This window comes from Saccostrea echinata, unplaced genomic scaffold, assembly GCF_033153115.1.
Source record: "Saccostrea echinata isolate AGI-Se365-2 ecotype Australia unplaced genomic scaffold, CSIRO_AGI_Sech_v1 ptg000010l, whole genome shotgun sequence".
NCBI lineage: Eukaryota > Metazoa > Mollusca > Bivalvia > Ostreida > Ostreidae > Saccostrea > Saccostrea echinata.
This window is the reverse complement of record NW_026889759.1, coordinates 6,205,537-6,220,672: the sequence shown is the minus strand read 5'-3', so window position 1 is coordinate 6,220,672 and position 15,136 is coordinate 6,205,537. Positions and strand designations below refer to the sequence as shown.

General features: G+C 31.8%; 1 protein-coding gene across 1 annotated transcript; it reads right to left on the bottom strand.

Moving 5' to 3' along the window:
- Positions 1–589: 589 nt before the first annotated feature.
- LOC133184249 (glutamyl aminopeptidase-like) lies at positions 590–12,916 on the bottom strand. The gene is made up of 19 exons (XM_061319223.1): positions 12,051–12,916; positions 10,051–10,192; positions 8,902–9,039; positions 8,356–8,476; positions 7,872–8,026; positions 7,526–7,639; positions 7,137–7,271; positions 6,909–6,974; positions 6,458–6,523; positions 6,039–6,217; positions 3,746–3,828; positions 3,523–3,659; positions 3,207–3,410; positions 2,817–2,890; positions 2,370–2,474; positions 1,957–2,127; positions 1,614–1,754; positions 1,106–1,187; positions 590–859 (listed from the first exon to the last, which is right to left on the bottom strand). Exons 1-19 carry the CDS (start codon positions 12,683–12,685, stop codon positions 689–691), a joined length of 2,919 nt encoding a protein of 972 aa, XP_061175207.1. The 5' UTR covers positions 12,686–12,916; the 3' UTR covers positions 590–688.
- Between the last annotated feature and the right edge of the window lie 2,220 nt (positions 12,917–15,136).

Here is a 15,136-nt window from a genome sequence, read left to right as displayed (position 1 = left end):
CATATCTATGTACAAAATTTAATACCTGTTCTCATAAAAATATCTCATATATACACACACAATTTCAGAAACTAATCTATATGTACTTCAAAAATATAATAGGAATCAGTTTAATATAAATGTTACTTTTATTTAAATAATGGGAGGTGGATGAATACCTCTCGTTGATGGTGTATACAAATGTCGATTATTCTAAACAATTTTAAACATCAATATTCTAAATATTACTAAATAGCCATATCAAAGAATATTTATCAATATTTACATTTGCAAATGTTTTCTTTTATATAACACTATTAAAAGCAACGCGTATCTATATCCGTATAAACACGGGTTCCTCGCGTCATAAACGTTCGACGTAATTTCTCAGTGACGTCATAAAGGGTCGACGCGCAATCAGTGGATCAAACACGTGCCGTTGGGTTTGAAAAATAAAACGTTTCAAGCGTTAAAGATTATAATCAGGCAAATATAAAATATGAATAAGTCACAAATGTAAATATAAGTAATAATGTATCATTTTTAAACATCTATCGGGATATAAATACGGGTTGGTACGAGATCAAATTTACCATAAAGCCCTTTGGGCTTTATGGAATTTGATCTCGTGACCAACCCGTATTTATATCCCGATATATGTTTAAAAATGATACATTATTTCTTAAATAGAAACAAAAACCATAATGTTTCAACAACCCATAGTTTGATTGCTTGCACCTAAATTCTGACACAACCAATCCGTGATTTTCTTTTCATTATTCTTCTTCCATTGTATGTTAGCCTTTATGGACTCTATGGCGTTTTGTCGACCTCTGGCACCCGCCCCAGCATCCGGGTATTTTGTGAAAAAGGCTTCAACCTTGAATTTAAAAAAAAATAACATTAAATAAAATGAGGGAAAAGTATGAAATAAATACCTACTGATTTAATGTACACACATGGGGTTTATTTTCATGGTAGAGACATAAATTCCCTTGTTTATTAAATTGATTTAACTACTTCCTTGCAACCATAATACATATGATGATTTTACTTCTTATAAACTACACCTTAGTGTAGAAAGTATTTTTTAAAAATGTTTTATTTCATATCGTTCTCTACTTACTTGCTGAAGCTCAAATTCTGTGTTAAAGTTAGATATAACCCTTGGTACAAGTCTTCCTAAAGACCTTGAATATGTTGTAAATCTGACGAAAAAAGAATCAGACTTAATAACAGGTATGTAGATAGCATGAAATACAATATTTTCCTAGAATTGGAAGAAATGCTTATGTTTCTTTTAAACATTGGAATTTTTTTTTTTTTAGAAAACATGTTTTAATTACTATCAAAATATGTATATTCACTTACACCTTTATTAAGAGCTTTGAAAGAATTTAAAAAAAAGAAGAATTTTTCAGACAGGTTTAATAATAGCAAATTATGGTATTAGGTCATTATTGTTACATGTACAACGAACACTGAATATAAAAAATATAATTTGTTGTCTCTCTTTGTACATTTCATAACAACTTGTCTGCTAAGAGAATTCCACAAACCAAAAAATGATTTTATCTATAAATGACATTATAATTTATTAATTTTCGTTCGTGTTGTATATGTCTGTTTAGTACCTGTCTACTAAATACTCCCAGTTAGAGCGAACCCAATCCCAAACCAATTTATTTCCAACTGGATTCTGAGCAATATATTGAACAACAGTAAAGAAATCCTGTGATCGAACCATGTCCTCCCTCTTCGTATATTCAAGGTATCTGACAAAAAGTAAAGTAATGACAAAAACAACAGAGCATTATTTCCAACTTTCAAGCAATGTCATTATTTGAATTATTCAATTGCAAATATTCATGAAATTTCCCCCCTCAAGTTTCAAAATTTAACGAAAATGTGTGGTTGAAGAGGAATTGATTTAAAAAAAAAAAAGGGAAGTCATAATATTGCACTGAAGAATAGTACCTGACCAGTAACCAGACTGTGGGGGTTTTAGACATCCCATACAGTAGTTTTATCTGTTCCTGGGGGACAGTTTCCGTTTTGTATTTGTTCCACATTTTATCCCAGTCTTCTGGAGAACCTCCATTTTGCATTCCATATTTATACACAATGGACCGAATATTCGGGGTAACGCTAAAAGTATTTGGTAACACAACATTTTGTATTAAGTTTGCATTCTACATCAAGCTACACAAAAAGTTATCATGTATGATACATACAAATTCAAAATCTAAAGAATATTTCTATCTTGTGTTATAATGACGTACTAATCTGCTTTGATCTCTATCAGTTAAAATTTTATAATCATTCGTGGATACAACCAATTTATGATATGCAACTCTCATTTTAAATTCCAAAATAAATAAAATATGTACCTTTCTCCTTGATCAAGCCATTTTCTGAATTTATTTGTTGCATTGTTCAGACAGTCTTTATCTCCCATTCCGCATGTCAAAGATATAAGGTTTACACGCATCAGTCTAGATAAATCAACCGAAAACAAAATCATGACATGATGATTGTAAACAAGATCTTATTTCTTATTCTTACTGAATTTGATGGGGGGGGGGGGGGGGAATGATTCACATATCTTGATACATGTGCAGTTTTTAAGGTTCAATATCTCTCTGTTCACTCATTTTAATTTTTGCATAAAAGGTAATGGATTTACAAAAGATATCTTATTATTGAATTGAGAATAATTTCAGCATAACTTGTGTAGCAAAATTTGATAGAATTTGCCTTTTAAAATTAGTTTTAAAAGATTTAATATTAATATCAGTGAGTTATCTCTCTTATCAATGAACGTTAAACCATGTTACTTCTGTAAATGGTTCCCGGTATCATCCCATCCAATCTGTGTTAAAACCGGTCTTGACTTCTTGAGAATGAAATCCTATTGAATTAGAAAATTAATTCAGTTAGAAATGCTTGAAAGTTATGTTTAAAGCAGATTTAAACAAATACTAGTACTATACTTACATGTACATGTATAATGAGTTTATGAAAGTCTTCTTTAGAAAATTGTACATAATTTTAGTAAAACTATTTTCTATATTTCAATTGAGTCATCAGTCTCATACTATTAATATTTTTATCATTTGCCCATTTATTTATTTATTTTGTAGAGGTAACTCTCCTATATCCACAGTTAGCAAGTAATCTGAGAGTATCAGTTCACAGCAATTCGAAATATTCATGGTATGACATACCCTGAATAAGGAAAAGGAAGCCCCTGTTTGCAGCATTTCTGTGATATAACTTATGCCACTGTAGGCACTTTCCCAGGGTAGATGATTTAACTCTGTGTCCAAGAATTTAATCAGATTTAGTGGAGTACTGTACTCTATATACCCAGCACGGGCTAAGTTAAAAGCGTCATCTATGAGGCCGGCTTTATCCACGTTACTAAATTTCTGAAAATATTCAAAGACATCAATTAGTCATAGGTGTTAAGCGCTTACCATAAGCAAAAGCACTCTATAATCTCTTTAAGTTATTTAAAATGAATAAAATATGTAAGCATACCGAATTATCAGTCTGCAATTGACTTGAAAATCTAGACCACATATTTTCAGGATAATTCACACGATAAAAGCCTTTCTGTAGTCTGTTAAACTTTATCCATCCCGATGAGTCGAATGTAGCAGCAACATCAAACGTTACTGAAATTTATGTTACATAGTACAATTTTACTTATCGAAGTGATAAAAGTTATGTTTCCAAGAAAATTAAATATATTCAAATTTACCCTGGTCTTGTGTTCTGTTTATCCAAAAATGACCACTTCCCCCACCACTGAGCATGTAATCTAAATATACATACCATTTGTATCTACAAAATATTGAAAGCAATATTTCTTTAAATCTCCAGTTTGCAATATTGTTCTACTGAAAAATCCTAACAATTAATATGAAAAATACATCAAACATTTTTGCCTTTTCTCTCCTTCTCTTCATTTGATTGATTGTATTCTGTATTACGTCCCGTTCGAATTTTTTCACTCATATAGAGACGTCACCTTATACCGGTGAATGGCTCAAATTTAGACCTTTACTCGGCACTCAGGGCCATTGAGTAGTGAGGGATCTTTATCGTGCCAACGCCTGTCGTGACACGGGGCCTCGGTTTTTAAGGTTTTATCCGAAGGACCCACAACATTCACTTCAAAATGCCGAACGCTTGGCGAAGGAACAGTTGCTACCTACTTTTTTGTCGACATAGGTCAGTCGCGGTCCGGGCTCGAACCCACGACCTTCCGATCACGAAGCGAGCGCTCTACCGAATGAGCTATCGTGACGGTTTTTCTTCAATTGAATGAAGGAAGGTCTTACACATGAGTGGTTGTCAAAAAGGCAACCATTTAGTATCCACAGGTCAGGTAAATATATTATAAGGAGGTATGAAAGCCATTTACTTTATACAGGTATAAGTACTGTGGTGTTGTAGAGTAGGATTTCCGCCATGACCAGCTTTTCTCCCGGAGTAGGAATTCCCCCCGAGGAGAAATCTCACACCAGAGCCAATTTTCCCCCTCTTTTATCAATGCTTTAATCATATCCGATATGATATCGACAATATTTTGGCTAAAAGTTTATATAAAAGTCAACTGATTTTTAATGGAAATATGAGTGTTCTCGACTCATGATTTGTCAAATTTAATATAAAAACTTAAAATATTTAGTTCAAACAATTGAGTCTCAACCCAACATTTTAACTCATAGATAAATCTGAAATTAGTCACTCAAAAAATCGCAAGACTCGATGTCTCAACACCCTCTCTCGGCGCGGCGGTATTTTTTTTTTCATGAATTTTAAACTGTGTATCTGGCCACCTTTAATAATTTGATAATTTGTTTGCCCTCTACATACCCAGTATATTATATTGTATCTATGGATCGATCCTTTTTGCAAAGAGTGTGAGCAAATTCTAAAAAAAATTATGTTATTGTTAGGTTCCACAAACTATTATGTGAGTATTTGAATCGAGTACTTCTTCAAAGGGAAAAAAAGTAAAAAAGTTAAAATCAAAAACAAAAGATTCTGCTTTCACAAGCATGAGCATTAGTATGTCCCCTCGATCCCACCGGTATCATATTGGATTTGAAATCAGAGAGCAAATATTCTCTTTAAAGTTGTGCAAAATTTCATTTTTTTTTTTTTTTTTTTTTTTTTTAGAAATAAACGACCAGTTTTTAGTTCCAGAAAATTGGAGACACCTATATATCAATATTTTGTACATGTTGTTTGGAATACAATTTAAGAAAAAAAATCCAACTATAATTAAATTCTTTTTTCTTTCCATGGATACAGTTAATTTGTTCAAATGATTCATTGTACCAATTTTATAGAAACCAGTTTGACCAGATGCAAAGAATAAGAGTTTAATGCTTAAAAAAAATGGTTGGACAGTTACTGAGGAAAATGAGATTTTCAGTGGAACTGGTCGTAATTTTGAAGAAGGGACACTTGTATCTTGTCACCCTTCCCCCTCAAACACAAGTTATGGTATTTTACTGGAGGTTTTGGCTCTGGGGAAAATTGCACTCTGTAACTATTACACAGGGTAGGATTTCCACCCCTAAAATTGACTCTGGTGTGGGATTTCCTAAGGGGAAATCTTACTATAGAGTCATTTTTCCATGGTGAAAATCCTACTCTAGAGCCTTTTTCAAGGAGAAATCTTACTCTAGAGCCAGTTTTCCGGGGGAAAAGAATTTAGAGGGGAAAGCCTACTCTACAAGACCAGTATTAAGTTAAAGGAAATGTTTTTATATGCATTTTTTTTTTTGGAAAATCAGTTTAACAACACAGAGCAGATCACTCCCAGGAAAATAGGTATCATCTTCACATTACTAAATTTAAATCCCTTTAAATTTTGAGAAGAAAAACAAGAGGAGGAGGATACTTTCATCAAATATTAAGGATTCAAATTGTCTAAATAGTGCCAGCATACATATCATTACTGATGTTTATCTACATATATTACATTTATAAGCAAACAGTAGTATTATTAAATTGTGCAGTCTTAGTAATATCATTACCCAAATGGTGATTCACTGGGATTAAAAACTGTGGACTTGTCCGCCAGAAATCGAGACTGTGTTGCTGATACAATAGTCTTACTGCCTTGTGTTTGCATAGTAACGTTGATGTAAGGGAATCCCATTTGTCGAGTCCAGGTATCCATCATATCTTTCACTCCAAATCCTCCAGTATTAACCTGATAATGTTTATGTTTTGCATGCAGTCCGCTTAATCAAGAGATTAACAATTTCTACAAACATGGTGTTTTTTACAATCAAATGTCTTACTTTGAATTTTATGGATGTACATTGCCGAGTTGTTTTTATAATATACATTTTGCACGCTTGATTGTTAGAGATGACATAATTTCATTATGCTAGAAGTAGTAGAGGTACCAATTATCTTGAGTATTTTTCCTTAAACAAATGTTACTTACCTTATTCAGTTCGTTCCATAAATCATCTGTTTTTGCATTTCCCCATTTGAAAGCCTTCAGGTAATTCTATTAAAAAGTTAATTGAGAGTTACTTAAATCAATGATTAATTTTCTTAAGATTTATTGATTTGGTACTTAAACATCTGATGTAAGAATATATTTCTAATGATTATTACTACACAGTTATTATTATTAGTCAGTATATAATGTATAACAATTCAGTTCCTTCAGAAATTTTGCATGATAGATTCTGCCTTGTTTTCTACTTATTTAATGTTTTTTTTTTGTTTTATTCAAATGAAGAACAAAAAATTATCTTAAATGCTATTATCTAGGGTTCACAAAGTAAAATTTATTACTTAAACCATAGAGTCGTAACATAGTACTAAAATTATAATATTAAAAATTCCCTTTTGAAATACATCAAAAAAGAGGATTTCTAACTAGTTACCCCAACACCTAAGAAGAACTTGTCTTGTCCCATCACAGCCTCCAGCATCCCAATGATGGCCGATCCCTGTCAAAGTAAAAAAGAGTTAATAATGTTTTATTTTTAATCAACTAGATAGTAAAGATTTCTTAATTAAAATTCAGATTTTGCAAGAAGTAACTCTTTGCAGATATATCATTTTCAGAAAGTTTTTCTTTTCCATGTGACTTTAGTTGGACACCATGTTACCTTGCTGTAGGAGATACTATCAAACACTTCGTTAATTTGATTGGGATTGTTGACATTGACGACAATAGGGTGGGAGGAAGTGACGGAGTCGACCACCATCACCGGCTGGACATCCTCAGTCACAAACTGCTCCATCTGCAAGGTAAAAAGGAGTAGAATCAAATTATAACTCTATATTTATATAAAGCTCATATTATTTCAGCAATGCGGTATTGTGAATTCTTTAAAAAGATAGCAATTAGAAAAACGTTCTGCTGTGAATGTTGTTTGAATATTTATCATTGTTTTTAAGTATGAAATAGAAGGATAATAATCATTTATTATATTAAGGATAGTTTTTTAAGTTTTTTCTTAATAAGAAAGGTCTATAACATTCACCAAAGCATTACCATTTCCCATGTGGGTTCTGACACATTCGCACCTAGATATTCCATAAAACTGGCAAAGCCTTCATTTAACCACAGATCATCCCACCAATCCATCGTCACGATATTTCCAAACCACTGTGTTAAAGTAATAACACAGAATAAATAATTAGTTCACAGTGAATTATTTTAAATTTTATTATATGAAATATAATCGGAAACATAATTGGTTGCAATCATACGATTAAATCTATGTCTACAATCAAATCATTTGAAATTGTACACAAAGGATTGTGAAACTCTTTGATTTACCAGATATATATTTGTATATATAAATACTGTATAATTCGTTTTAAGTCATAGTACATACCTGGTGGGATATTTCATGGGCTACTACCACGGCCACTCTCTGTTTGTTGGCAGGGGATGCCTCTTGTGGGTCGTACAAAATGTTGGTCTCTCTGTATGTTATCAAACCCCAATGCTCCATGGCACCAGATACAAAATCAGGGATTGCTATCATATCTGATAAACAACAGTGTATTTAGAAAAAAGGGAAAATCAAAATAACAGTGTTGTAGACAAATATTAGACAAACTTCAATGTTCCATGGCGCCAGATATAAAATCATGTCTATGAAACAACTGTGTATTTAGGAGAAAAAGTAAAATCAAAATAATATGTTTCTTTGTGCAATACCAAATATAGTATCTGCAAGCAAAAACAAAATTGATGAGCTTAACAGTAATAAGGGTTTTTTTTCTAACATCATTATTATTCTTTTTTCATTTTTATTCAGTGATCATTCTGTAAATAAAAGTCAGGTTACAGGATACAATCAACATCAAAGATACCTTGTTTAGGAAGGGGGTAAGAGACGTTAAACAAATCTTGGTACAATTCCATGGATTTGATGGCTACTTCCAGAGAGAACTCCGTCTGATTGTAACGGTCAGGGGTTGCAAATGTTCTTACCTAAACACCATATAAAGTTTAAATAACTTATAAAATGCTAATTTACAGTGTCCATAAAATGTGTCAGATATTTATTGAAAAATAAAAATTCATGCCTTTGTTTCCTTGTACTAAAAAAGTTCTATATAACTCTGAAATTCTATTTCCATGCTTTTTTCTTGAATTCTTATGCTCCATTTTTTAACTATTAATATTTCTTTACATTATCAAACTTTAGCACAGTTCCTTACCGATAACTTAGCCCGTCATTTTAACGAGTTATGAAAGTAAATCAATTGAAATGACATTAGATTCTGTCTCAAATTATGTCATGCATATATATATATATATATATATATATATATATATATATATATATATATATATATATATATATATATATATATATATATATATATACCCTAGTACCAATTATCATTCCATACCTTTGTGCCAAATTTCGTTGTGCGTTCGAGGTATTTGAAGTCGCAGACAATGAAACAAACAAGGTAGGTACTCATTTTTACAGATTCTTGAAAGGACGTTATTTTTAATGTTGAATCATGTGTCCAAGGCTCTGTTTTCTGAAATATTGATGAAGTAAGATATTAAAAACATTATAAAAATAGATAAAGAAAAAAAAAGATTTGTAGCTGTATTCCAAGTACTTTATATTAATATCATTTTATTTCATTTAAAATAATTAGATGTATGTCGTCTGCAATTTTTATGGGTTTTTTTTAAAAACTCAATTAAGTTTTTATCTTTAAAAAGAAGCTTACGAGTCTGGGTCGGAGTAAATTAAATCTTTTCATGACTTGGAAAAAGAGAGTTTATTTCTAGAAGGCTTGCTCGTAAATGACAGTAAAACGCATTATAGTCGATACAATACGATGCATTTTTTCATTGGCACAAACACAAAGTAATTGGTTAAGTCTAACGTCCGGGTATTAACACTCAGTCATATGCACTCTTTTGGTACATACATATCTTACAAACAAACATTTTATCTTATGTATCATTTCTAAATAAAATACACAAATTAATAATTGAATAATTATGTTCTTTTCACTATCTTTGGAGGTATACCATTTAAGAAACCTTGACTTTTGGAGTATTAGAATATCTGAAAGATTTTTCAGATATTCTAATACTTCAAAAGTCAAGGTTCAAGCTTCGTTGAAAGGTTTCACTATAATGATTGTATTTTTGATAGTTCAAAAGGAAAATGAATTCATCTTCCAAAAGCTCCTGTATATCGAATATTAAATAGACTGTATGAAGTTCCATGTTTTACTGAGAAATATCCATTCTCATTTTGAAACGTAGATGCAGCATGAAGAATTTACACAATGAACTATTTGAAGAAAACATGCAAGACATCATTGACTATATTTTAGCAGAAAACCCGTCTTTTATTACATAGATGTCATTCAAATCTGATGCAAATTTTTACAGCTTCATACTTTTCGCAATTAACAACCCATAAATATGTTCTTTCTGTTGTTATAAATCAATACCTGAGTATTATCGTTCAATAGTTTACGAAGATCATATATTTTATTTATTTCCAGGCTATACCTGGAGATATCTACCTCTTCTGGCATATTAGATAAGGCTGTATATCCATCTTGGTGCACAAGGTGAACAGTAAAGTTGGCCTTAATGTTTGGTTCGTCAAAGCAGGGAAACGCTCTCCGAGCGTCAACAGGCTCAAATTTAGACGTTGCTAGGTATCTAAAAAAGATATCAAGAAAAATTAGATTTACTAGAATGTTGCCAGTTTGGAAAGAACACACCCTTTAATGTTTCTCAGATTTTTGTGACACCCTTTATTAGATTTGAAAATTTGAAATTAAAAATTCTTTCAGAAATAAGATAACTGTTAATGCTGCAAAGATACCCCAGAGTAGTTATTATGGAATGCATATAAATCATTCAAATAAACATGTATTACACTGTGTAATGTATACTTAATTAATTGCAATAATTAACCCCGTAGAGGGTTTTTAAGCATCTTTTCGCTTAAATTATTTGGGAACTTTGACTTAATATTCTTGTTTCTTGTTGATTTTAGTTTTCCGTGTCCAGTCTAAAGGTGAAACCCTCAACTTAATGTTTGATCTTTCCTCTGGCAAATCTTTGGAGTATCCACGTACTAACGATCTCGTATGAGATACCGTTATTTACACTGTCGATACTGGTATTAAGTCCGTCATCAATATTACAGTAATCGTTTGATACTAACCTGTATTATCTATAGTTAAGTGTCGATATACAGAGCTCTGAGGATTCTTGAGTATTGTTCTAGAGATTTTATACCAATCAGCTGTAGCTAAGTTGAATATGTACAATGCATTTAACCGATATGATTTGACCTGCCTTTTTTGTTTGTTTTTTTTAGTCTGTAACAATGCAGTTTTTAGTCTTTGGAATGAGACAGAAATAAAATTCTTGGCGCTAAATCCATTATCATATGAAAGAAATTTTTCTGTGTAAAAAATAAAGACGATGGTGATATCAAAAAGGAATGCACCTTTGAGCCCTCAGTGAGTTAAAAATTATATGTTTTGTCTTTTAGAAGCATCACAAAAATCATTTTAAAATAGGTTTGAGATAAATGTTAGCTAAATAGCGATATATTTTTTGCATACTTTAGCCTACAAAAGCATTCATTGGTTGATTTCTAGTTGCATTGAATACGTTTATCTCGTTACAGATTAACTCCCACGTTAATTCATTGAGAGATTCGTGGAATTATTTTTTGCTTGCAGGCCATTACATCGATTATAAAACAACAATGCTGCTCCTGCATGTAGAGTTAACTCCGATTACTTTCCTGGTATTTTTTTTTTTTAAATCTTTGAATCGACCTAGAAATTTTAAAAGACTTGAATGGTTTATTTATTTATTTTTATAAATAACGGTAGCATTTATTTTTAACTTTGGTACTATACTAAATACATGTTTTCATCCAGAATTATTTTTATTTCAGAGGCATGGTGATTTTTATATCAGCCATGCTTGCAATTTAACGATGTAATTTATCTCAAGAAAGTTTAACTTTCAAAACTAGGTCAGATTAACTTTTTTTAAAGAAAAAAATGTGTTGATCGTTTGTAATAAAAATCTATGGCCTTCAAATTCTAAAGATTTTTTTTTTACCAAATACCGTATTTTTATTTTGCTTAGCATTTCAACAGCCACAATATAAATGACTTCTTTATGCAAACAATTCAGGATGTTTATATTTCACAACAAAATAACCCCTCTTTCGTTATGCACAACTAGATATCAGAATTGTTATTTTGGAAATATTTTAATGCTGTTGCACTTTCATCTCTTTGCATATAGAAATTTATATTTTTTTGGTAATGTACTTAATTAAGAAGAAGACTGTGGGCAATGAACGGTCGAGTCTTTTATTTTTTCCATATTTTTACATGTGTTTCATTTAACATGCTCATTGACAAATGAAACCGAAAAGTGAATGCATGCAAAGCATGCAGACAAATGAAATTTATTGTTATAAAATTATTCTTGTCTTACGTAATGAATAATAATTAATGAAACATTGAACCTAATCCCCTCTTACCTAGTTTCCTTTGTGATCGAGTTCACATATTTGCTTTTGTAAAATCCAACAATTGCCCTCGTTAAACTACCATCAAAAGAGAGATCCAAAATCACGGAACTTCCATTCAAAAGAGACTGTCGTGTTTCTATAACCCAAAACTGATTCTGTTCGTAGTAGAACGTATTCTTGATTTCAATAGTACTATCGTCACTTTTCTTTCTCAACGAAGTACTCGTAATATTCATGTAATTTTTATGAATCAAAATATATTTGGTGTCTTTGTAAATCTGAATTTCCACCGACTCATTGCCGTAGAACCAACCATGTCCATTGTATATATCAGGATAAAGAGTAATGTCATAATGAATTGGCATCACGTATCTTGGTAACCGCAAATTTTTCCAAGGTTCGGTTTCTGAAAACCCTGGTGTCGTCGTTTGGATGGGACCAGGTGTTGTCGTCTGCTTGTTTCCAGTGTTTGCATCACTTTCTCCATTTACAGAGGGTAAGTCTTTGTCACAATTTTCGTTTGTAAAATGCCACACTAGCACTCCAACTACAATTGGAAGTGCTACCACTAAGAATACTAGAAAGTAAACTAAACGCTTATTAGTTTTAGTCTGCTTTCCCGAGTCCATGTCCAACCGTTGCATAATTATAGATGTAGCTTTCCTTGCAGAAAAAAGTTCGTCACTTAAATTTTCAGTTTAATTTCTAGTTTCCATGAGAAGAAAGGTATTCCGGTCACTTGCAGCAGAGACCGAGTCGAACTATGTTTGCAGGTAGGCAGAAACTATTCAGCGTTTTCCTTGATAACGCGACGTGTATTGTTGGGGCAGTATGGTTATCCCTCTTTATTATTGCAGATAAAGTATTCAACAGGTAGAGGTTCCTGGGTAGCTCTTCCACTCTGCTTCCTGTCTTTTTACATACTGTATTATGATTGTATACAGCGATTGCTTGGATTAAACGTAATATAGAATGTTATTTTTCAACGCTCTCTTAGTGTAGAATTGCACACAAACAAAAATTAAATACGTGATGTTTTGTTGAAATGGGTTCATGAAAAAAAAAAGTTTTGCGTTGTTCAGTAGATTACCTGTAAAATATATATGCAAATTAAGGAATGGTGTTATTCGGCAGTACGTATGTGCTCTTACTTGACCTTTATCACAAGAACAGGATGTTTTTGGGGGAGTATTGTGACCAAATTTTAAGATATCTAATGAACATTTTTACCTATTTGATATTTATATTTATTCAAGCAGTTAGCAAGGGCGTGCATTACGTTAAGTAATTATGACCTACAACTCATTAAAATATGTGACCGAAATCACACTCTTTTTCTTTCACACAGTCTTTGTCAAATCGTGCATCTTTCTTAAATTACGGACTAAATTACAAATAATCAATAATGTATATCCTTGAAATGTAAAATTTTATTGTGTTGAAACTTGCTATTTTTTATTTTGCCAGGGAATTCGTGTGCCAGTTGTGGTATTATTTAAGAAGAAACCATGGATTAGTGAAATACAAAACCTGCCAGTTTCGTAAGAAACGGCAACGGGAATCACTTCTTTAAAACTTCGAGGTACATTAATAAAGAGGAATTCAGAGAGAGAGAGAGAGAGAGAGAGAGATTATCAAAAGGTCAGACGTCTATCATTTATAATTTCACTACAGATATTTATTTCGGTGTAGACACTTTTGGTTCTTTTCAATTATTCTTCTGTATAATGCGTATAATATTTACAAACTTCTTCTTTTTAAATAGATTAGTATAGATATCAATCTGTCCCTGTTGCATGTAAAATGTTTTGACTTTGTTTAACATGTGTTTCAATATTGATAAATAAAAAATAAAACAGTTGTGCATGAAGGAATTCTGTTTATTAGACAAAATATCGAGTTCTCAACATCGAGTTCTCTAACATTTCCACGTTGATTTGAAGGTAAGGCATTAATTTTATCTCGCACTGTAACAATTTTAAAATGCATTCTAGCAAACATTTATACAACAGTGCATTTTCTGAATTATTCTGTAAAGGATTCCGCGTACATTTTTTTCACTGTCTTTATTTTAGTTTTTGTAGATTCAATGTAGTCTCAACACAGTATTGAATGATAATGTGATGCCCGCATTATCACGCGCTTTTGACAACATCTGACGAAAAGTGTTTGTGCATCTAATGACATATATTTGTTATTTATGATGTCAAATTAATGAATTTTCTTAAATTAGTACTGAAGAGTTTTTATGGATGTAAATTTTGTCACATTGTATTTTCGTATAACTTGTAAACAAAAAAAAACCATCGCTGGCAATGCTATGTTTTTTAATGTAAAAAATAAAAATTGCGATGCTCCGACCACCGGTATTATCCTTTAATGCTGTTTCCACCTGCATATGACATTAAAATATTATAATATTTTGTCAAAACGAGAAAAATATCATTTCACAAAGATATGAAACGAATAATTTTGGTCGGTTAGCTTATGAAATATTTAAAAAGTTCACGGTTTTCTGGTACAACCCCTGTACTGTAATCTAGAAGAGTGTAGCTGAATGCAGATACTACCAATCTGGTGAGAATTATATCATTGTTTTGGTGTTTGAATTTCAGATTTGGATTTAAGCAAATAATATTTTATTGTCGTTATGTATCTAATACTATCAAACCTTACGTCATCATCCGGGCTATTTCGAGAAGTTCACACATCTGACAGAAAGGGAACTGCACCCGTTGTATACAAATAAATCTGCCCATTCATGGTCATAATCTCAACTTGAAGTGGTGTGTAAAGATGGCCCAGTAGAAATGAGATTGATTTATCGGTGAAGATAAAGTGACATGATGGTACAAGTGGGTAGTAAGTTATCATCTTTAAAGGAGTTCTCGAGGACAAACTCTTAAGATACGAGATGATGGCGATAAACTTTGCATATACAAGATCGATTTAACAGTGAATATATGTTAGTTTCATTGTCAAGATTCTAGCAATGCAAATTGTAAAGAAGAGAGAGAGAGAGAGAGGGGTGGGTTAAGCTGCTTAGGGCTAGGGTTAGGTTAGGGCTAGGGTTAGACTAAGGGTTAGGGAGAGAG

Coding starts and splice junctions, on each gene's coding strand:
- LOC133184249 (XM_061319223.1), bottom strand. CDS start 12,685: ATGCAACGGTTGGACATGGACTCGGGAAAGCAGACTAAAACTAATAAG. Junction 6,524..6,908: donor AGTTCTTCTTAGGTGTTGGG/GTAACTAGTTAG, acceptor ACTTTTTAATAG/AATTACCTGAAGGCTTTCAA. Junction 3,411..3,522: donor AATTGCAGACTGATAATTCG/GTATGCTTACAT, acceptor GAATATTTTCAG/AAATTTAGTAACGTGGATAA.